Here is a 24,733-nt window from a genome sequence, read left to right on the forward strand (position 1 = left end):
TCTGGAGTAACTGGTGATGCATTGGCATCTGCTGCCCAGGGAGGCGGTGGGATTACTGTTCCTGGAGGCATTCAATAAATGAGGAGGTGTGGCACTGAGGGATGTGACAGTGGGCATGGTGGGGATGGATCGAAGGCTGGACATGATGATCTTAGAGCTGTTCTCCAACCTGAGTGATTCTATGATTCCGAGACTGAGAATGGATCAAAATATTTCCAAGAAATGTTGGGAAAATTAATTTCACAAATAAGAGCACAAAGGAAAGGAAGAAATAACAACTGGAGACCAAGACAGGAGGAACAAACCAGGTATCTCGCCTGTCAAATTTAGATGCCAAAACACAGAGCAAGTCTGTTTTTCTTAGCTGATCTGAGGGCTGCTGGAAATTTCTTTGGGCAGCTCCAAATGCCTTTGAACTGAACTACCATGTCACTTACTGAGCATCCTCTAATGCCAAAACATCTTCCAAATTATATTTAATTTTTTTTTTAATCTTACCTACTTCTTCCACTCTAGTAGGGGCACCCAGCTCTGCAAAGTACACCGAGCTTCCAGTAAAGCAGGTAGCTGAATAGGGAATAGGCATCTACTGACATGGTGCATGCTTGTCTTTCTCATCATTTGGAGGTTTCCCCTGGAAAAGACTGTCCACAGAAAGTGAAGAGCAAACAGTTATGGAAAATGGCCTCATGTGTCTGTTTCCCATGGTTCCATGCCGCAGCACCAGATCAAAAAATGGGCAAAGTTGAGATGAATTGTGTTCCTATGCAGGTGCTCTTCATATCCACTCCCCTACAGAAGTTAAACCAGAAAACTTATGTCATAGCCCAGCAACCATTATGAACAAAATACCATAATCTGCATATTCAGATTATTCAGGGACCCTAAGCCACAGCAGTTAATAATTGAACAGAAATCTTTCATAGTGTTGTCTAATAAAGAGGGTCCTTTGAATAATTCACACCCTAGATATATCCATGGCAATGTCTATGCTGCATCCACCCAAGGACAGAGATGTCAGTCACCAGCACGCTCAATATTTTTCATGTCTTTCATAACTGCTACTCAAAAGTCACATGAAATGATTCACCTGCCAATGGCTGAGCAGTCTGCAGCACACACAAGAGGAGCAGCAGATGTCTCAGTTGGGGTGGCAGAGATGCACTGCCTCACTGCTTTGGAGATACCACGTCCTGGAAGAAGAAAGATGCCATGGGTGATTAAGTGGAAAAGCTCATGATGAAAGACAGGGCCAAAGGGTTTGAAAATGGGTCACAAATGGGGTATCTTCATCTTCTGCAGCACAAAACCACTGTTCTGCAAGCCATAATCCTACAGCAGTTCAGGTTTTACACCTGTTATTTGTTTTGCCTCACGTTCATTTCTGTTTCTTCCTTACAATGGGCTGTCCTAAGTAAACAAACACAATGCTTAGGTCATATCCAGTTACTTATAAGAAAGTCCCATTTGCATGTGAAAAACGGCACATAAGACATGCACACACCAACATGAGCTTGTGCTCTAGCAGGATGCGTGCAATTAGGTAATAAAGGCAGCAGGAAGGAACAGAGGGAAGTTGCTTACTTTTTTCAGTCTTAAGTCCAGAATCTGTGATTTCATCTCCCTGGAGAAGTGACTGCAGCAGCAACAGCAGGTTTTGTCCTTAGAAAGACAGGAATCTCTCCCTGCCTTGCTCCTGTCCATGCCCTTGCCCAGCAGTGTCAGCCGTGAGACATTAAGGGCATCTCCATGCATTTCTGGGTTCTTCCATTATGCACAGAGGAAGCAGGAGGGGCTCTAGATCTAACCTATGACAAGGAGAGTCCTCAATAACAAAGCCTTCCAAAATCCTAGAGAGATTTTATCCTGCTTTATTTTTCAGCAGACATTGGAGCAGCTCCAGAAAAGCTTTACATTTAATAGCCTGCAGGACAGACTGAGCCTTTGGCCGCGCTTCTCATCAATCACTCTGAGACATGCTCCAGCCCTCCTGCACCAGAATCCACACCTGCTTTGTCAGGAAGCATAATTCCACTTTAATTTTATTCTTAAAGATGCCAGAGTGCATCACGCTGTGAGGCAGGGAGGAAAGAAATGCACTCTGCTTTATGACAGCAACCAAACCGAAAAGCAGCAGCTTTTTCTGGTGATGGAATAGGATGCATAGAATTCTGTGGAGGCCACACAGAAATGGATGTCAGTAAGATCTTTTTTCCCCACTGTGATCTTACTCCAAAGATGTTAATGACCACAATTGGTTGCAGGTACCAAAATTGCACAAGCCAGGGCATTTCAGATGTTCAACTGGAGAAGTAAACGTTTGCAGACACCGAAGCAAGCAGCTCTGTGGTATTTTCTGGCACCATAACGAGAGTCTGTTACACCACTCAGTATTTTCTTTCCTTTCTTTTCTCTTCCTTTCCTTTAAAGCTAACATCCTTTTCCTGTGCCTGAGGGAGAAGGCAGCTGATAAAAGCTGAGTTCCTGTTCACAGATAAGTTTAGAAGGCAGCCAAACTCAGAAGTTCCTTGAATAAGTTATATCCCTACCACCTCTTTTTTTTTTTTCCCCCCCTCCTCTGTTAGAGGCATTCCACACAGGAACCAGGCTCACATTGTTTGATGGCCACGGACATTTCCACAGTGGCTGGGAGGGTCGAAAGCTTTTTCCGCTCTTTGTTACAAATCTTTTTTTTTCCTTCCTTTTTCCAACTTTTCGTTTAAAGAATACTGCCAGGGCATTCCAGCACTAATTCAGGCTGCGCTCCGGAGAGGAGAACAACAGACAGGTGTAATTGGGTGGGAAAAAAAGCCCACAATGCTAGTGAAGGTTTTGCTCATCTGTAACACAATAGGACTGGCTAAGCTGGCCCGGCACATCGACCATCACGGCTACCACGATGTTCCGATGCATGGCTCAAAGGCACAGAGCCATCAGACCCCCACAGACCCGGAGAGGGCTCTGCTGCAGGAGGAAGAGGGCTCCTGGGAGGCAGCAGGGCACCGGGCAGATGTGCCAGAATACTCTGTGAGTATTGCCTACCCACACCAGGGAGAAAGAGAGCAGCTGGAAGCTGTCAGCCCACCATCCCAAAACGGGTAAGTACCCAAATATGCATGTTCGTGCCATGTTCGTGCCCGTGATGGAGTCACGTATGATAAACGTGATGAAAGACCATTATGGATAAAGGTTTCTCTTTGAAACGTATTAGATTTTAGGGATTGGTCTGCATCCAAATAGGAGAAGTTTAATGTTCTAACTACAGGAACAGGAAATATAATTGCTTGTGAAGGATGAAACCACAGACGTGGCTGACTCTTTATCCTAAAGACAGCAGGATGGATGCAGTGCCTGGATGCACCTGGTGTGGCTAAGCCATGAGGCAGAGCCCTGCAGCTCCCCTGTAGCACAGTAACACAGAATACTACTTCAGGCACAGCAGAACTAGATAAAATTCATTCCTCACTTTTTCTCTTCACACACCAACGGGGGTTTTTACCGACTGTGGCAACCTTTGCTTATCATCAGAACATACTCAGCTCAGACCTGGGCCTTGGGGAAAGAGGAATATGAGAGAAAGAAGAGTGGGATGTTAGCAAAACAGGAACAGTGAGGAGTAAATATAAAAGGAGTAACGAATAAGCATGATATCACAAATTCAACCTTCCCCCCACCAAAAGAGAAAGGAGAAAACAAAAAAGGATTTTCACATGCTTCTCATAATCATCTCTAGCTGTATACCCATTCAGAGTAGATAAAGCATGTGCTTCACTAGAAAGGTTTCCAAACACTGCGTTTTGTGAGTTTTACAGGGCATGTAAGTAGGTCCCTGAATGTTTTAAATAGATGAAAACCAATCAGGACAGGGAATGAATCTTTTATAGCGCTGATGGAAGGCTACTGCTCAGGACGGCTGGAACAGCAGCACAGTGAGTGCTGTTCACAGCTCACTGCTTCGGGATGCTCTGATTCTTCTCTTCAAATGTTCTTGGGGTAGTGAGAGGAGGGAGGGAAAGACACTGTAAATCCTTGTTCATGTCACGATTCTTTTCCACACAAACAAAAGCTTGTCATCTTCTTTCTAAATCTCATCTACCTGTAATATTAAGGCCTCCCTTCTGCATGTAATACAGTGCAGGGCTTACAGTCCTGTTTTCCTTCATATTCCATATCCCCACAGATCTGTATGCCATAGCACTAACCTCGAATCGTTTTCTAAATCCCACCAAGTATTGACTTGCAGTTTTCTGATGGACAGCGTTCAGTAATGGCGCACACTTAATTCACCAGCTGCTGGTTAATGCATTTGAGACTCTAGCAGAGCAAGGAAAGCAAAACAGAACCATTACCATGGCCTTGCATGCTATACTGCAAGGTGTCAAGCATTTGATGGCTTGTTGAAATGCTGATAGCAATCTAAAAGCTGCAAAAATTCAAAAGTGTAAAGAGGTACTTGTAGAGGTCAGCAAGGCACTGTAATATACTTTCCTAATTAGGACCTTTTCCTTTGCTGTGTGACTTTGTTCAGCACCAATTTGTGTAATGCCATTCAGCACAAGCTGTTACTCATCCTGATTTCCTCCCAAGAAGAGAAATGCTTCCTCCTTTTAAGGAGATGGTTGCATAATGAGTCAACTCACAACGCTCTTCCCTATTATAAAGCAATGCTGATGACTACATGCAGTCAAGATCTAGCCTGCCAGTAGCTTCAGGGTATTCGGTCTTTTGCTGGAGCAATCACAATTAGAGTGATAAGCCCAGCAAGGCAGCACATCTCAGGAAAGAAATTTAATGTTTTCAGAGGAGCTGTACCCAAAATTGAGTGGGGAGAGCACATACACTAACAGACAGCACAGGTCTGCTTCTGCCTGTGCTCTAAATCCTTAGTGTTGGTGCAGATGGCTGAAGGAGCAAGGAATGAAAGCAAGGGAAAAGGCATTGGGAGTTATGAGGAACTAAGAAACATGGTGAGATCCACACACACCACTAAAAGCTCTGGGGTGATGGAAACCAACCACTGGTCCATGGCAACACTGTGATACCTTTCTAGCGACAATCAATGACTTTTCCCCCAAGCTCTTGCTGTTTTTCTTATGCATTAGAAATGATGATTGTTGCAAAACATTCTTAGACCTTTTCAAAATAAATGAGTATTATTTTTCTCATGGTATTTGAATAATTGGAGACCATGATGACTAATACTCCCCAGGCCATTGGAATTCCTTGGGTTCTGTCTCAGCACGTAAGGTGAAATGACTCACTAAGGCCCAGTCAAATGCCTGGATATGTTATGTTACTACTGAATTCCTCTCAGAATAATGAGGTTATTCTAATCAGAGTTTTAAAATAAGGCAGTTTTTAATGAGAAATGTGTGGATAGTAAAGAACAGTTTCAACTGTTTGATAAAGGAAGGGCTAGGTAACAGATTGGTATCTCAGCTGCTGCTTGTATTTGAGCGCACCAGAGAGGCTGTGCTTGTTCAAAGTTTCCTTCCTTTTTCCCTGAAGCTGTCTTGTGCAATTGATCAGTTTGACACGACAAAACTTCCTTATGGCTGAGATAAATGGATCCGTGAGTACACAAACTTACCAGCAGAAGTAGAAAGGGAAATGGAAGCACAAGTATACAAAGATCTGTACTCTATTAGCATCTGTTTTAGGCATGGAAGCTGAAGAGTAAGAACAGCAAAGACAAGTAATAGATTTCATAAACATACAGTATATAATACCCATAACTTCCATGCAGGCTCTAATCCAATCCCTTTGCCTGCAGCCCCACAAAGAATTGCACTGACGACTCAGATTTCATGCACACAATATTCATATTTCTTAAAAACAAAAACAAAACAAACAAACAAACAAAAAACAACAACAACAAAAACAAAGCATCTAAAAGGTGCAATTCCACCACATGCTAGTTTGGGCAGCGAAGCCCAGAGTTCCCTGTATGCTCAGTTGGCCTGATCTGTGAAGTAACACTGTCAACCAGATCACTCAAGTGTTCCAGGTTAAAAATAAGCTCAAGGAGAAAAAAAAAAAAACAAAACAGAGGCTATTTTTGATTTTACCCCTCAGTAACCACATTGACAGAGCTGATCCCCAAATGGATGGCTCATGCAGCGAAGGAGAAATGGAAGTAGTGATGAGGTGGGGATAAGCAAAGGAGCTAAACCTGCCTTCCCTCTCTATGACAAAGTCATAGAACTTCTCCTCTTCCCTGAAGTGAAATCATTGTCAGGGAGCTCCTGCCCTGTGTGAACTGTATCTCCGTCATGGCAGGTATTTTAGTGCTCCGTTCTCCTTTATCCACAGTCAGATGCTCTATCTCCCATCTATTGCAATTTTTCTTACAGTTAAAATGTTTGGGGGGGGGGGAAAAAAAAAAACAACAAAAAAAAACCATCCCGAATCCTGACAGAAAAGGCAAAAATCTGCAGAATAAGTAGATCCTTAATCATGCTGACTTGTGTCAAGGTTTGTATACACAGTCCTGTCCCTTGATGGGAGGAAGGCTTCCTGATGTCAGCCAGCAGTGCTGTTATCTCACTGAAACACGCACCTCTTCCTTTAGCCCTGCACTGGGACGGCCACAGAGCTGGTGTCTGTGATCAGCCAGGGTGCCCAAAGGGGGAGCCATCCATCCTTCAGAGTGCAAAGAAGCAGAGGAAACCAAAATAGCTCTTATTCTGGGAAAAGTCAAAACAATGCCCAATCTTAACAGCTCGTTTTCTTTTCTGCTTTTACAGGAAAACATCCATTGATCTGATTAATATCAGTTTCACACTGACTCATCTATTTCTTCCAAATTAGAGAGGGACTTTCTTAGGATGTTTATGGGATACTGAAATTTCCCACCAAAGGGGAATAGAACGCAGGCTTAAAATAAAGCAACTTCTGGATTAAATGCAGTTTAATGTGATCTTCAGCCCCTGACATCCTGCACACTAGTGGAACGGCCAGAGTGCTCAACAATAGCTTTTGTAGTGCCAAGTTCACTAACACAAGCAGTGGCTTTCCTATCAAAATTTGGCACTTGGCTCCTTTCAGGAGTTTTGGAAATCTTCAACTCTCTTGCTGAGTTGCACAGCTGCAGGTGGAATGGCTTCCCTTTTGTGTATTTGATGGGCAGTTCCTGAAGAAACATAGCTTCACTGAGCGCAGTACAGTAGTTACCTAGCCCTCCACATGCAAAAGATTCATTTCCATTGTTACATGGTTCATTAGTGCAAGCTGTAGCAATTTGTTCCTTCAGAAGATAGCAAGGGATCTCTTGTTTAAGCGTAGTGACAGAATCCAAAGCCTTCCTACAGATGAGGGTCAGTAACCCTCAAACAAGCCCTTACCAGCCAGCTCTGAACAAACTGAAATCTTTTGCTGAGAAGAAAAGATGATCAGGACAAGCCTTGCTGCTCACTGAGCGCACACAGTTTGGGAACCTTGTCTTGTTTTGCATCTTTGACTGGCTGGCAAAAGCACAGCTATGCTGGCAGGGAGCACCAGCTGCAATCCCACTTCAAGATGAAGTGAGAGTGCGCTTTTATCTGCAACAATCAGAAGATGAAATCCCAGTTTAAGCTGCCCTCAGAGCGGGCTGTAGAACTTGCACTGTGCTGAGGAAGACATAAGAAAGGAAACGGCTGTGAATGCTTTGTGAAGAGAAGAAAACTCTTGCACAAATTTCTCTGCAGTAGCTGTACAGCAGGTGGGATTGCCTCAAAAGCCACTGCAGCCAAGTCTGCTTTCTCTGAAATGCTGCTTGCTGTGAGGCTCCAAGTTCAGGACTGCTTTTACTCAGAAAGCCATTGTGGCACTACATTCACAAGGCATTCTGCAGGACAGGCCACAGCTGAAAATATACTAACTGGCATCACAGCTGGAATGAACTGGGACACTGGGAGACTTGTAGTACTGCAAGGAAATCCAAGCACTTGGCATTGCTGCTCTTTCAGCTGAGCTTGTTATGATTAACTACAAATCAATCAGTCTACTTTCATCAAATCCCAGTGAGAATCAGTGATGCTCAAGGCATGAGGCACAAAGTTTCTGCCCAAGAGGAGCATTACCCATAATCAGGGAAAGAGGGAAACAAGAGAAGTAGTTCCTGCTGCCTGGCTGATACACAGTGCTGCCTGCTCAGCAGAGCAGAGAATTCACTGATGTGCTGACAGGTCACCAGCAATCACACATCAGCTGCTAATTAAAAACAAGGGCACACCTTGTTCCTTATGAGAGCGAGCACCTTTTTAAGTACTTAATCCCTTTGGCACTCCCCAGTGAATTAACTGATGAGTCTTTCTTAAAACCGACATGCACAGTCCCAGTTTAGACTAATTTAAATGCAATGCTTTACCTCTTTTTTGAACTGAGTGCTCTTTTATTGTCAGTGCTTTGCACTGTGGGAAAAACTGAACACAGATTATTCTACTGCTAAAGCCTGATTTTTTTCTGCTTCAACTGGAGTAGGTCAGGAGCCTACACAAGTTAGTAGGAAATCGCTTCACATTCAGAGACCAGCACAGAATTGTAGGGATTGGAACGGACCTCTGGAGACCATTGAGTCCAATCCTAATGCTAAAGCAAGTTTCCTACATCAGGTCACACAGGGAAGCCTCGAGGTGGGACTTGAATATCTCCACAGAAGGACACCCCACCTCTCTGGGCAGCCTGTTCCACTGCTCTGTCACTCTGGCAGTAAAGAAGTTCTTCTTTCTGCTTGTATGGAACTTCCAGTGTTCCAGTTTGTGCCCATTCCCCTTGTCCTGTTGTTGGGCACTGCTGAAAAGAGCCTGGCCCCAGCCACTTGATACCCATCATTAGATAATTACAAGCATTGATAAGATCCCCCTCAGCCTTCTCTCCTCCAGGCTGAAGGGCCCCAGGTCTCTCAGCCTTTCCTTGTACAGAAGATACTGCAGGCCACCTTCCTGGCCCTCCATTGGCCTCTCTGCAGAGGTTCCCTGTCTTTTTCTTGAACTGGGGAGCCCAGAACTGGACAGCCTTCTGTTGTCATCTAGTAGCACATCTTAGCAGCAATAATTGCATACCTTGTGCCTTTTGCATTGCACAGAAAAGGGAAGAGCTATGGGCCTTAAATGACTTGTGCTGTCAGTAACAGTCATGATCCACTGAGCAGGAGTTCTCAAAGTAATTATAGGAACTGCCTTCCTTGAGAACAGAAACAGGAGGAAACTGATGTGAAGGACAGCTCTGCTGCATGAGCACAGACAAAGGAATAACAAAACTCATGGAAAAACAACATCCTGCAGCTTTTGTTCAGGCAAAAATTCCACTGACACAGCAACGGTCTAAAATGATGCATTACAGTGACAAGCAGGAGACCACCAATGAAACTGAAGTACCTGGCTGTGCTGGGGGACATTATTCTCATCTACCATCATGCTGCTCTTATCAGTTGTAGCACTGTGTGGAAAAGAACCAACCCTGTATTCACTGTAACAAAGTTATGGCCACTTTGCTTTACCTCCTGTCCTGCTGCTGTGATAGCCGGATGTCTGACCAAATTCTGACATTGCAAACAAAACTGCTTTTTTTTTTTTGCTGTGTTTCAGAAAAAGCAGGTGTAATATCCAAGAACAACAGCAAAACCAACCATCCCTAGCATCAAAACAAGCATCCTTAGCCCTGGTTCTGTAGGGCTGACTTCGGTGTTGCTCCAACTTGCAGTTTTGCTATAAGCTTCATCATTCCCCACCCTAGAAATAAAGCTCTCCTGCTCTCCTCACAAAGCAGCTTCTCCTTGGCCACAGAGGCTGGAGTTGAAAGGAAACCCTATTAAGGAGGATGAAAGCACAGAGTGCAAAGCTGGTGGTATAGTCAGTGAGTGAAGCTACACAATCACAAGGGGAAAAAAATACAGAAGCAGAACATAAAGCTTCTATGTCCCAGAAACAGGCTGAATGAAGTTCTCTTTGTGAAAGGGCAGTCACTGAGGCTTCATAGCCCATTGGTGTCAGTGCAGAATTGCCACTTGTCTCACTGAACTTCAGATCAAGCCTTTGTAAGTCTTTAAATCGTTCCACTTTAATGTTAAGGAATGACGTATTTCCCTCAAGGTTAATACAATTAAGGAGTATTTTTAGTAATAGATAGAAAAGTTTCCTTAAAGGAAGCATTTGACAAGATATATAAAAATACTACAATAGAGGTTTCACCTTTGGGCACATGTATCTATATTGCAGCCCTTTACAGATAGGAAAAATGGGCTTTACATATTTACTGGACGACATAATACAATTTGATAAATTGAATCCAACTCAAATCTGCTAAAAATTGTTATAATTAAAACCAAAGTATGATATGATATTGCCATTCAGCTTCACAAATCGACTTCTACATTGAGCCAGGGAAAACTAGCAAGCAGATACTAAAGAAAAAACAAACATACAGAAATATGACTACCACTAAAGGCAGCTTTTATACAAAGTATGTCAAATTCCTTTTGCTTCATATTATATGTCCAACATAATACATAATTACCCAAGCAGCAGGTTGGGGTCAATTTCTGACATAACGTAACTCTCTTGTATGGGTGAGAACCTAGGAGTAAGCCCACCAGATACATACAGCATGGGAGCTGTATGAAGAATCTTCTTATTTTCTATTAAATGTGTTTGTGCATTTATATCTGTAATAGTAAAACACTCATCTTGTTCACACACATTTGTGCATGTAAACATTTGGTTTAGATCTGTGAGGCTTATGTGACCAAAAGCACTCATCTGGGAGCCACGCGCAGTGGGAAAAACGAATCGGCACAGATGATGATTCATGGGGCGTGGGTTGTTTTCATCAAGAAAGAACAAAACATGAAAGCAAAATAATCATATTTGAAAAAGAGATTTCCATATGGGACGTGGACCCTTGCTGGGATCTGGCAGGCTCCCCACTGGGCAGGTCTGAGGCCCTGCACCTGGCACCAGTGCCTGCTTGGGCTAGCAGCGTGTGTGAGCCAGGTTACTTTGCTAGGAAAAAAAAACAAAAAACAAAGAGCAGAGAGGATTTGAGCTGCAAAAGCCACTCACAGCAATGGCTTGCTGGGCACATGGCAGGGGACAGCTGTTTTGGCTTGGAACCACAAGAAAAGTGGCAGCAGGCTGCTTCTGCACAGCTTTCATGCCTGTCTCTAAGAACTGAGAGCAGCTTTGCCCACAGGTGTGCTTGCTGACATCTCAGCCATGCTGTACCTTGAGAAGCTGGCTGCAGCGAGTGTGGGGAACTCGCCCAGCTTGCCCAGGCTGTCTGCCTTCCCTCTCCAGCTTCCTTCCCTTCTCCTGGCTGCCCTGCTGCTCTCCCAGCTGCCATGACCACAGCTTCTGCTTTCGAGCTCAAGTTGGTTCCCCATTGTTTCTGTGCTCAGACAAGAAAGGCAAACTTTTTCCATATATGCTGATTATCAGAGATTTAGTTCCCGTGTTCCCATATAAAAATATACTGCCTAAAGTTCAGCTGTTCTTTATCAGGCACAGCTCTCCCCCACACAATGCTCTGCTCCATTTTAACACAAACCTTTGGAGTACCTCCTGATCCTTCCAAACTCCCCCGTGGATACAATTGGCATTGTTCAAGACCTGATTCTGCTTTTGTTTGGAAAAACTAGTGTTGATTTCTTAAGGAAAAGGAGTTTAACCAATATGCATAATGGCACAAAATACTATTTCTATTTTCCCTCCAGGATTTAAGGAGATACACGGTGTTCATTAACATCTCATCTCCTTGCAGGTTCTCTGAGCCAGCAAAGCTTGCACATCCTTTTTCCTCACTTCACTGTGTGCTGGTGAAGCCTCACCTCAACCACTGTGTGCAGGTTTGGGCACCACAAGGAGGAAATAAACCCCTTAGAGACCACCAAAGGAGTGCTACAAAACTGATGATCCGATGGAGCCAGGGGTTGGATGCAAAAATCAAGATGGCCCAGTAACCGATCAGACGTAGCAATATTTTGGAAGACACCGATTATTAACTGAGTTTATGTAGGATTAATTTTCCAGAAGCACTCAGACTAGACCTGATGAGTCAGTTGTGAGGCATCTGAAATGGCAACATGCCCACCCAGGCAGTTTGACGTTTAAAGCAACATTAACCTGCAGGTTATCATGGGTTGGAAATTTCTGCTGCTGAATGAAAAGGCTGGAAATGGAACTAATGCGTCAAAGTTCAGACAATCAACCCTTCTGTTAGAAACTCTGATAAGCATCCCAAATGAAAACAAAGGAACAGAGAGTCGAGGGAGGGGAGAAGCTAGCAAGCATTTTTCACTTTCCTCATCATCCAGCCCAAAAAACAAAGCCCCTCTACATTTTGCCCTTCTGTGTCACTGCTACAAGCAGAAACTTTAAAAGACCTATTTGAAATTCCTTTTTCCCCAATAGGAACTGGTGTTCTGTCACGCAGTCTCGTCTGGTGACATACATTGAGGCCTGCATGAAGGAGAAATACATTGTCAACTCCCAGCAGCCCTGCCCAAACGGAGCTCCAGATTGCCAGAAGATCATGTAAGTACCCCAGATGAAACCACTGGAGACAACGGGATATTCTCTGAGGTATCTGAAGTAGATTTTCAGAACTACTGATTGGCACATTTTGAAAATAAATTAAGCACCAACTTAATTTAATACCAAGGTGAGGTAGTATCTGATTTATGTACCTATCATGATAAGGCATTTAAGTAACCTGGGATAATTATTGCCTTTAAAAACCATCAAGTGTAGGACTACAAGGGGATTAAGTGATTTTTCTAATCTACCCACGTTAATTTAGGGGGAAAAAAAAAGCAATCACATCTTTTTCACAATTTTCAGGTTCCTAATACACACACAACTTAAAAATAACAACAAAACACCAAAAAGCTCTGCCTGTGACCATCAGTAAGACTTAGTCATAGTTACAGATACACAACTGCCCAAAGGATTATTCTTATTTCAGAAGGACCGGCTGCCCAAAGAGCACAGGTGAAAGCTTATGGGACAGCTCTATAATAGTAAATATTAGAGTTCTGTTTGTGATAATTATGGATGTTTGCCAGCTGTAACATCTCTTTGAGACTCAGATTACTGCAACATGTTGGACAAAAATCCCCACAGGACAACAAACAGGAGGAAGGTGAGGTAGACCAATGCAGACTGCTAACTGAACAGTACTTACATTCTGCCAGCATGTATGAATTTGCACACACCTCCTGTTGCAAATAGTTCTGAAAACCAGTCTTATGCAGAAAATAATATTGCTGTCAACTGCTGCTAACTGTTTTAGGGAGCAGTAGTGATAAAATTTACGACAAACTTTTAAACCACATTCTGCATTAGTTATCTAGGACATCACTGGCACCAGCATACAGTTAGTCAGTGGATTTGCCCCACGTGATGCCAGCTGACCATAACTTGGAAACTAACACCTGGACCCTGCTCCTCAGGTACAGGACAGCCCTGAAGCCAGTCTATCAAGTGAAACAGAAGGTTCTGAAGTCTTTGCAGTGGAAGTGCTGCCCTGGATTTATTGGGAAGGATTGTGAACAACGCGGTAAGGAAAGCCAGAGAGCATGCATAGGAATTAAGACTAAACCACATTCATTGTGGCAAAAAACAGCTTACCTATTTGTTCCTCTGGTTTGGGAATTGATGCTTTATTTTCTTTGGCATGCTATGCCCCAAATCGCCTTGCAACAGGAAGGAGGTGTAATTAGCCTTAAACAAGGCTAACAGCAACAACACTTTCCACTAATCATCACACTTGGAGAGAAGCATTCATTTACCAGGGGAGCTGACACATGTAAAACTCCACCTAAGAAGTCTCCATCTCTGCCTAAATGCATATAGAAAGTAATGATAAGAGAAAGTAACACCAGCATGCGATATATAAAAAAATTTGTTTAGAGGATGAAGTAATCGTGGGGGGAAATTGCCAAGCATCCAGTTTAAAGGAAGCCTTTCTGTGCCATGAACCACCACCACAGCTCCCTGTACTGCTGAATATTGATTGCAGCAGCTGCTAAATAAAAGGGGGGTGAGGGGGCAGGGGAGGAACAGCATGGTTTAAAAAGTGCAATGCTTCACAGCACTCAGAAGATTTAACAAAATGCTTTATTCAAAAGCGGAAGAATTTATATTGAAATAAAAAGATAATTCTCTGTAGTAATTAAGGCATTAAACAAAGAAGTCAAACATTCAGGTGAAAATCTTGGTCCATTCCACCTACCCTAATTGGTGAAAAGTTTGCTCCTCAGAAAAGTTTGGAGTTCCTGTTTATATCTCTATTGGTTTAGGTTTAGGTTTTTTGTGCAGATAGCTCCTCTCAGTTCTTATCTCTAAGGTAATTTATCAGTCTGGCTTCTATTTAGGAGGTTAGAAGGCTATTACCAAATACAATGTGTTTTGCTTAGTCTCTACTCAGTTATGCCCACAGACCAAAACCAATCGCTTCATTTTTATCTCTCCACTGGTACAGCACCACCCACTGTAGCTGGTGCTACAATAGCAGAACATTTATGTAACTGGAACAGGAAAGAGGAATTTGCAGAACTTTTGAAAGGACTCTCCAGAGAAAAGCATCTATTTGCAACAGAATAACTTCTTATGATCAGTAACTCCGTATGAATTTAAAAACCCCATCCCTACTGCACAGCATCATCATTTACAAGGTGTTGCATTTCGGTGCAGTGCCACAAGTGAAATTCTCCCAACACAATGTTCCTTATCCTAGGATTCTTCCTGCTCTGCAGAAGCCAATCTCCACATCTGTCACATTGCAAGTGAAATTGCACATTCTTGCCTTACTGAACTGCATTAGTCTCTGCATCTAAAGTGTTCTCACAGATGTATCACATCTCAATTGCAGATCCTAATGCCATTCCAGCACCAAGAAGTCAAACCGAAGGACAGCAAGAAGAAGAGTCCTCAAACCACAGTATGTTCTTGAACTTACATTGCTTGCCATTCTCTTACATCTCAAGTCACTGCCCCGAGCAAAAGCTAGATTTTCAGTTGCTCCTTTAACGTGATAAACTATGGATAATATCTTTAGTGAAAGCATCGCTTGGGAAAGTCCTTACACAACTATGTATCATTCATTGCCATTTATGCGTGTTTTTTGCTATAAAATTATATGAACGTTCTTGAGAAAACAGCCAAAAGTTTCACAATAGTAAGCTGGCTGATCATCACTTAAACCTAGTGAGAATGGCAGGTGGTGTTAAACCCTTTGTTAGTGTGGATGTTTAACTCCTTGTTCTGCTTGGTGGATTCATAGGAAAGCACTTCAGAAGACTTACCAGGAAAAAAGTCTATTCCAAATGCCATTTTAGAGCCTCTACTAGTAGCTTTGAGAATATTGTTATGATTCTTATCTCATCTTGCCAATCTAATATCCAAGAAGAACCTTTGCTCACTATATGGCAAATGGTGAGGCTTGTAGTGCTATTAAATACCTTCCAGCAACTGGGTTTAGGATAGCATTACGGCCCTGAAAGAGAGTCTTCCTTACACTATGCTCTCAGCACTGAATGAATAAACAGTTGCTTTAGAAGACTCAAGTTTATAAAACATTACCTTGAAAAGTCAATTGTAATCCTGGAAGGGAAGAGGTCCCAGGGATGGCACAGTTAAGATACACCGGTTCCTGCAACTCAGCATACACTTTTAATTCTTCAGCTCAAGTTAGCAGGTATTTATTTAGAGTAATATAAGTTAAAGGGTCCCTCTGTGAGAGCCAGCGGTGACACTTGCCCCTTATGCTCTTGAATCTTTTGTGAAACACCTTTGTTGCTCCTTCGTCCTGTCCTTTTATTCTGGGTTATAAAGCTTAGCTATCCTTCCTGTCAATTGGCTTGAAAGCAATTATTATTTCAGAATGTTTTTATGGCATGGGGAGGTATTAAATGAAGAATATTTTACCTCCATCGTGGCTACCATGGTTGAAGGTCTTGTGTTAATATTTAAATAAATTTTCCATCGCTGCTGAAAAAAAGTTTGCAAGTAAACTGTCGTTAAGCTGCTATAAATCAACAGATCCCTAAATGTCATTGCAAGGTTTCCAGAGGAAAAAAAATACACTGGTGTTCTCAGAGCTCACAGGTCTTGTAGGAATACGTGTTGCTGCAACTTCATGGCATGACACTTTCTTTTTGAATCTTGTGATTAGTGTCAACACCAGTGGATTCAAGAGAGCTGTTGGAAGTCATTCAAAATCAGGAGGCATTACTGGATGATCTTCAAAGTGATATTCATCAAGCGGTCAGCAACTTAGGTGACTTACAGCGAATCTTTGAAAACAACGGTACAAGCATGGTGTTAGAAGTGAACCAGAGCAATGAAGGTGAGAGGTCTGATGTAGAATTATCACCCTGTCAACAGGCCCTGTAAGACCATGCAGATCAGGAGGAGAGCCTGAGAGCCAGAATGCACTCTAATATCCCCTGGTCTGCAGGTTGCTTCCAAAGAGAGAAGAAAATTGGTGCAATTCCAATACAAAGTAATGAATTAAATCCAAGCAGAAGTCAAAATGTGAAATTAAATTAAAGGCAGATTCCTTCATACTCTTCAGAAACTTTAGAATCTGCATTAACCACAGAATGAAGAGATTGCTTACACTAATTTGTTAGCTTACTATTCTGCTTCCATGCCTTCTTTTCTATGAGGATGCTGAGTTTAGATGTATTTTTTCTTCTTCTTTTCAGACTCCTAGCCCGATGTGCTGAATCTCAGATTGGTATACATAGTAAAAATACAACATGTGCCCATTTATCTGAAACATTATTCCTGCTTTATATTGCAGTGGAAACTTTGGTCTGAGTAGTACTGAATTTGAACTACTGATTTGAACCACTGACTTAGAGAAACGTCTTCTAGTCTGAACTTCAAGTCACTCAGTTCATATGCTCAAGTTCAAAATCAAGCCTTAGTCTAATTCACACTAGTACAGACTCCTCATAGATTTTTCAAGTTATAGAGTCTTTGCCTAGGATATGCAGGTGCTAAGATGCTGTGTAACTTTGTGAAGCATTAGGGACATCATAGGAAGCATCAGACAAATAATGGTATGAGAAAATTGCATAAGCAGGAGCACATCAGATAAGAACTTGTGAAAATGAGCAGTTACAACCATTAATAAAACTGCTCTAGAAGCATCTAAAAATGCAGTATTTCTCTGACTTAAATGGGGCAATCAATACATATCTAAGTTACAGTCTGCAAACAGAAACACAACATGTTTTGCCGATTTAAATAAGGTTATTTTTGCTGTTACAAATAATTCAGCATATGCTTAGATTTTGGGAATTAAGATGGCAGTTACTGAAGAAAAATACATCCTTGAGTTACCCTGGTCAGGTTAAGATGCTTTCTTAAACAGAATTATGATTATTAACTTTGTTTTAACAGATTTTCAGGAAAGGCTTCTGCGGCAATTTTTGTTTCCCCACATGGAGAATTTTCTAAGGAAACATTTGAACCCAATGTGGGCGAGCTTCAACAGAAGCTTACAGAATCTCTCCAACATAGTAAGAAACCTGTCCCACGATGTGGAAACCAACAAGAAAAACATAGAAAGATTCCAAGAGAGCACTGTGCCTAAAAAAGAGTTCCAGGAGCTGGGAACTAAGTTCGAATCTAAAGTCCAGGAAAATGTAGTGAAAGTTGATCAAATAAGAAGAGAGATAGAGAATCAATTGCAAATGCAGCAGGCTAGTATTGAGCATAACCTCACCATAATTAGGGCAGATACTGACACAAGGCTGAAGAAGCATCACAAGATACAGCAGTCCCATCACTTAGCTTTGAACAACAACATGACAAATATGAAACACGAGCAAAACAATCTTGAAAATAAATTTGAGACTTTGAAAAAAAATTTAACAGAACTCTCCTCGCATCACAGTCCCAAAGATGAAACTACACAGTTAGCCATCAGACAAATAAATGACATGCTGGCAGGGCATGCAAAACAGCTTAAAGACCTCTACATGGAGTCAGATGTCGCCTTTCAGAATATTGCAGTTCTAGAGAGATGGTTTAAGGAGTTGAAAAAAAATGTCTCAAAGTATAGGCCTGAAGATGTTTCAATAACTTTAATGGAGAAATCAGTTCTTATTGAAGAAAATAAAGCAGCAATGGAAAGGCAGATATCGGAGATGAATGATACTCTCTCAAATCTTCAGGAAAACTATTCAGACCTGTTGAGATATATGGAGGAATGTAATTGCCAGAAGATACCTTCTGACACCAATATACTTGAGGAAGATTTAAAGAACATCACTTATTCCCTTGAGGGCCAACAATCAAAGGACATGAAGCAGTTAGAATCTGTTTTCAAAGACCTCTTGAGGAATGAAATGGAAGAGCTCTCCTCAGCCTTTCCATTTATCCATCAGTCCCTTAACCTGCGTCAAGAAGAAAACAGACAGCTTCAGTTGCAAGTTGCATCTTTTTCAGAAGACATAAGCCTCTTGAAGAAGAAAGATGAAGAAATTCATAGACACATCAAGTACCTCAACAGTTCTTTCGGCTCACTTTTAGAAGATGCCATGCGGCACGAAGCTGCACTGGAGGCTTTACTGGGAGAAGAGTTTATGGAAGTCCTATTTGAGGAAGATCCCAGTACCCTAATATCATCAGTAGTTCAGCTGCAGGAATTTCTGAAAGAGATCTCAAATAAACTCCAAAACCAAAATATGACTTTAGAATCTCTTGTAAAGAGATTCCATCGCTTGGAGAGAGGACAACAGAATAATCACAGTGTTCATGCATCTTCAAAGCGTCCCAAACAGGAAACTCAGACACACTCTGCACTGGATGAAGCTAATCAGCTCAGCAGTGTAGAACATATGGAACCTAATTATGAGGCTTCCAAAGACGACTCCTTGCACAGCTCAATGTATAATGACATAATGACTCTGAAGAATGACATCAAATATCTGAGTCTGGCAATCAAGAGGCACGAATCCAGAAATGACATGAGTATCTGCTGCAATCATACAATTGCAAATGTAGTAGAACCACTTAACACTTCTGTGGAAATTATCTCAGGAGATTTAGAAACAATTAAAGAGAAGCTGGAAAAACATCTGCTGATTTTCAAAAAGCTGTTTGGAAGCGATGAAGGATTACTTGCCTCAAATATAAGTCTGGATGTTGCAAAGATTCAGTCAATGCTTACCAGAAAAGTGAGAAGGCAAGAGAAAGGCCAAGACAAGCAAAGAGACAAAAAAAAGCCTGAGAAGCAGAGAGAAAATACACAGATAGTAAGTGGAAGAAATAGAGTGCAGACTGAACTGCTGGAAAAAGGTAGGTTCTTTTATCTTACTTGCTCATGTGCAGGTCTAGCTTCTCTCTGGGCCCTGCTGCAAGTCGCTCCCAGTCCCTCAAAAGCATATAAATTGCAACCTGCCAGATATCCTGTGGGATGTTTGAGGGAGGTATTTTGATATCTCTGCTTTTCCATCTAAATAAACTGATTGAGAACCAAGTCAATACACTGGTACACTTTTGCTCAAAGCCAGGGAAAAAAAAATAAACACACCCATTATAGCTACTGTGTAACTGGCCTCGAATTAATTCAACTTAGAACCCAAATTTTGTTTGTAGATGCTCATGTTTATGGAATTAACTCTTAAAAAGCTGATGGGGAACACTTGGCCTCATGGTTTGCTGCTTCTTTCTCAGTTATTTCAGTCCGTAAGGGGTATCAAAAAAAACATCAACTCAAAGCATCAAATCCTCATCAGTCTGGACAGATACATTAAATTAACTGCAATAACTTGTGTAAGCAGAACAGGGAGAACTGCCCGGAGTGCAATCTCTCTCTTAGAGTTAAGGTAGGTTTTTGGCTTATACTGCACTGATGGATCAGTGTGCCAAAAGCACCACCTAATTACAAGTGCCACAGTTCTACCACTGGCTTTTATGATTCAGCCTTTGCTATGGACACATAACACAGAACAAAAATCAGCCCCTTTAGGCAACTGTGCTGCAAAACTATAGTTAAGAATGAATAAGCAAAGAACATATTTCAAATTGTTTTCAGGACAGCAAAAAGAGTGCAATTGTTTCTCTTCTTGTTTGGTCCCACCCTTATGCCTTTCTAAGGATCCTGACCTAATCTCTTTATCTTCCCACACAACAGAATGCAGTTCTAGAGAGCTTACAATAACTTTAAAGGAAAAATCACTGAGCCTTGTGTTTTGCTGTGATATCTGCCTAGTCTCTATGATCAGTTGTTTCGTCACTACCTCAATCTACATTTCTTTTCCCTCAGCTATTTCTGGCCTTTATTTTAAAAACAAGAACAAAAACCTGCAGTTGAACTACTATTGACTTTGCTTCTTTCCCAAGAATAAGATGCCTTAAGTGCCAGCAAAACAGAAGTATTTTCTAAAGCATGTTTATCTTTCTACTAAGAATCCTGAAGTAAAAATATTACTTGAAAAAAAAAAAAAGGGGGAACATTCTTTAATAGACAAACAAAAGCCTATTCATATCAGCGGATCACACTGAATGAATCTTTTCCTTGGTTAAGGATTTTTTATTTGTGCTTGACTACTTCTCTAAAAAAGAGAACTGCAAGAGAACTTTCCAACAAATTTGAAAACACATGAAAACAGATCACAACTACAAACTACTGGAAATACACAAACAGAAGTCCTAACAAAATTTTCAGTCCTAGAAGTTCAAATGAACATGGCATTTCTTTTTAGTAATGAGAGTGGTTGTTAGAAGTAATTGGTAAAGTTTATCCATCTGTATCAATGACTGTGAGGCTGAAACAGGCATGCTCCCACATTTTGCACCCTATCCTAGCAGCTGAGGTAAGCAGGCTTTCGGGGACTGCAGTGCAGTGCTCTCACACTTTAGAGAGAGACCCCAGTCTCTTATCAAGACTGGAAGTAACCCAACTGGCTTTCTGTAAACCACAGCATTTCATGGCCTTGTCTGCATATAAGCTCCCAACAAAGCAAGTTTTCTGCCAAAGTTTCTCTGTGCCTGTTCTGGGCACTTTCAATCTCTCAATGTATGTAATTTGAGAGTAGGCATCAGAACAGTTTCAGGTAGTTAACTAAGTGCCTTATAGGTGCATGTGTCTTTACAAACTCCCTTCTTCTGTTAACAGCTCTGGGCAAGAAGGACTAGGAAAGAAGAGCTCCCATACCCAAAAAACATTTGATGTTTTCAGGGTTTTTTTCTTCCCCTTACGTGAAGTGATCTAATTTTATGTCTTCCTGACCTTGCATTTTTGATAGTTGCATAACAAGTACTCTTGTCTGAGAGAGGAAAGGTGTTTTGGATCACAGATAATGTTTCCAAAATACTTTATCTAGAACTATTAATCGGCTGCACAGCACCTAATAAAATGAAAGTTTCCATCATGACTTAGGCTCCTGAGCATATAAAAAGCAATAGCTGGGAAGAGGAATGCTCATTGTTAAAATACTGTTTTTCTCTCTTTTTCAGACTCATCAGTAGCATTCCATGTGGGATTCTCAGACAGAAAGGATAAAGAAAAAGCTCTGAAATTTAACGAAACATACCTCAATTATGGAAGCAGCTATTTTCCTGAACATGGCTACTTTAAAGCACCGCACAAAGGCGTCTACCTGTTTGTCATCTCTGTGGAGTTTAGTTCAGGACCAGCACTGGGACAGCTCTCTTTTAGCAGTGGGTACAAAAGAACTCTCTCAAGTAGTCAGAGGAAGACACCAGATGGAAATACTGTAACTTCTTTTGCTATGGCAGAAATGGAAAAGGGAGAGAAAGTATGCTTTGAATTGCTGCAGGGCACTGTCAAGAAACGCAGTCCACCTGGGACAACAATGAGTGGATTCCTACTATTTAAAACTTGAACAGTAACACTGTGTTTTACTGATATTTTTTCCATAGATGCAATGGATCAATTCACTATTGCTTCATCTGTGATGTACTCAATCCTACTGCATGTGTTTAAACATAGCACTACTCTAGGTTTGTCTTCATGCTTCTTTTCTGGAAGTGTTTGGCTTTTGATTAGTTGCTAATGAGCAGCAGTGTGATTTTCAAGTGATGACCTAATGGTTTGGATTCCAAACATATCAATGCACATTCTCAATTCCTTCCACAGGGAGAACTGCACCTAATCAGAACAGATGCTTTGCGGGGCTTTCTTCACTTAAAACTCATTTCTCTTTTTCTCCTTTCTCATGAGACCCCATCTGGAGCACTGCATTCAGCTCTGGAAACCCTCACATAAGGAAGACATGGGTATCTTGCAGCATGTCCAGAAGAGGGTCACAGAGGGCTGGAGCACCTCTTGTATGAAAAAGGCTGAGAGAAATGGGGTTGAAGAGAAGGCTCTAGGGAGATGTCATAGCCATATTCCAGTATCTAAAGGAGGCCTACAGGAAATGCACAGAGGGACTCTTTATGAAGGGGTACAGTGGCAGGATAAGGAGTAATAGCTTTAAACTAAAAGAAGATAGATGTAAACAACAGGAAGAGATTGTTTACTCAGAGAGTAGTGAGGCACTGGAACAGATTGCCAGGAGAATCTGTAGACGCCCCATCCGCAGCAGTGAGGCTGGATGGGGCTTTGGGCAATCTGGTCTAGTATTTGGCAACCCTGTCCACAACAGGGGGGATGGAACTAGATGATCTTTAAGGTCCCTTCCAACTCAAACCATTCTAGGATTCTATGAAAAAAGAATCCCTCCTGTGGCAGATGTCCCCATCACCGTCAAGGAAAAACATTTCAGACTATATATTAGCAGTGATATTTTTTTTAAAGTGGTTGCTCAAAAGCAAGAAGCCAAGACAATTTTACTTCTCTGTTCTCTGTGGACCAGGCAGACTGTCTTGAAAACTTCTACAATTCACTCTAACTCCACATTTCAGTCTGTATGTAACACAAACACTAGGGAAAAAAAAAAAATCAATCAATCAATCAATCAAATCCAATAAGATGCACCCTGTACAGCCTTTGTAAGCAAGGATCTTAGAAGTGGCTGAGCCTCCCTCCTCCTAGACCTGGTATATTTCAACAACATTGCAGAACTTAATAGTAACATAACACTGTTAGGATGTGTTAGATATACATACATCCCTAATGTAGACATGAAGAATATGTCAACAATAGCAAAAAAAATATTCCTGAAAATATAGTTTATTTCTAAGGATATTCCTGTCATGAATACAGCCCAGACAGCCCAACGTTTAGTAGTTTAAAATCAAGTGAGTGAGCAAACTAAATTTTCAGAAAGTAGACAAGCTCACTGGCCTAATGTCATGGTTGAATATAAAATAAATTTATAATTAGAAAAAAGCAAAGAGCAGGATTTCTGAACAGTGGACGTCTGAGCTTCAAAAACTCATGGCCACATCCTGAATTTTTCCTGTCAAATGAAGCATCTCCAAAGTTGTTCATTTTGAAGTTCTGTTATCCTTTGTTTTCCCTAACACAACTTAGAAAACTATATAAAAACAATTCCATTTGGCAAAATGAAATGCATTTTAAAATTCCCAATGCTTTTGATGAAAGAGATGAATTCCTAAGATGTATTTTATGCCCTTTAAAATAGTGCTTTCTGACAGAAAAATTTCTGTCAAGAATTTTTCTCCCCACCTATGTGTATTCTGAATGTCACTACACTACCAGATAATTAAAAAGCATTGGTACCAATACACGCTACACTCAAGACAACAGTTTGGCAAGTATCTTTTGAGACTACAAAGTGGTTTTAGTTGCTGACTCACTGATAAGACTGTTACTTTCCTTCTGGACAGGCAACAATGCAAATAGGTTCTAAAACTAGTATAATTAAATGCCTTCTACTGATTCAGAAACAAAAAGCCACAGACACAGATTAAGACACAGAATTCAGCATCTCTGGAAAGAGAAAATGCCACTTCTGACCTAATTAGCAGGTTATGTCCTCCTGCCTACTTCTAGCCAGTAGTCTCATTCACATGAGACTAACTGGACAAGTCTCCCCATCCATCTAGTACAGAGTCAGTCCTTGCACTGCTCTGCAGGAAGCAGCATTGGATGCACATGAGCTCAGTCAACTTCTGCCCCAGACTGCCAAAATATCTGAGGAAGGAAGAGAAGAAAAATGGCAAGAGGCAAAATGTCAAAAAAAGGAATAAAACCATCAATTTGTAAGATTGGGTTCTGTTAGTAAAATCTATCACAAGGAGGTGACCCAGACATTTTTTGACATTTTATTTTACCAGTGGCCCAGCTATGGGCTATTGCACTGGCAGCATTCTGCAGTGCAAACAGTGCTGTCTAGGTCAGGAGAGAGTAAGGAGCAGCGTACACTAATCCTGCAGGTACAACCAAGTGCTATAGTGAAATACATCGAGAGAATACGTATTTATATGTTTTCAAATAGACTTGCTGGCTCTTAAGGCTTTGACAGAAAACTTCAATTGGAATGACAAGTACACAGCTACTTGGAAAGAGGCAAGGTAGGTAGTAGCTCAGCAGAGAACAGAGAAAGGCCTGTATGTGTGATCTCCAATCCTAGCAGTTCTCCCAAGTGGGATTTTTAAAAGTTCGGTACTGCCATGCTTAACAGAGTTATTTTTGTTGAAGAATTAGGCAGACAAATTCAGAGCTCGACTCCAGAGTGAATATAGTGTTAATATAAAGACATTTTCATATTCGTATTCTTTCAATATGTTAAGTTAACCACCTGCATACACAAAGAAGGGAAACTGACTGGAAAACTCTTTTTAACATTCTGAAGTAAAAACTT

At 41.5% G+C, this 24,733-nt stretch overlaps 1 protein-coding gene across 1 annotated transcript; it reads left to right on the top strand.

The window, feature by feature from the left end:
* Positions 1 to 2,574: 2,574 nt before the first annotated feature.
* On the top strand, positions 2,575 to 22,936 carry MMRN2 (multimerin 2). The gene is made up of 7 exons (XM_048944230.1): positions 2,575 to 3,098; positions 12,390 to 12,512; positions 13,430 to 13,536; positions 14,851 to 14,919; positions 16,153 to 16,326; positions 17,391 to 19,292; positions 21,456 to 22,936. The coding sequence occupies exons 1-7, from the start codon at positions 2,818 to 2,820 to the stop codon at positions 21,842 to 21,844; spliced, it is 3,045 nt and encodes a 1,014-aa protein (XP_048800187.1). The 5' UTR covers positions 2,575 to 2,817; the 3' UTR covers positions 21,845 to 22,936.
* Positions 22,937 to 24,733: the final 1,797 nt, after the last annotated feature.

This window comes from Lagopus muta, chromosome 5, assembly GCF_023343835.1.
Source record: "Lagopus muta isolate bLagMut1 chromosome 5, bLagMut1 primary, whole genome shotgun sequence".
Lineage (NCBI taxonomy): Eukaryota > Metazoa > Chordata > Aves > Galliformes > Phasianidae > Lagopus > Lagopus muta.

Coding starts and splice junctions, on each gene's coding strand:
- MMRN2 (XM_048944230.1), top strand. CDS start 2,818: ATGCTAGTGAAGGTTTTGCTCATCTGTAACACAATAGGACTGGCTAAG. Junction 12,513..13,429: donor CCAGATTGCCAGAAGATCAT/GTAAGTACCCCA, acceptor CCTGCTCCTCAG/GTACAGGACAGCCCTGAAGC. Junction 16,327..17,390: donor AGTGAACCAGAGCAATGAAG/GTGAGAGGTCTG, acceptor TTGTTTTAACAG/ATTTTCAGGAAAGGCTTCTG.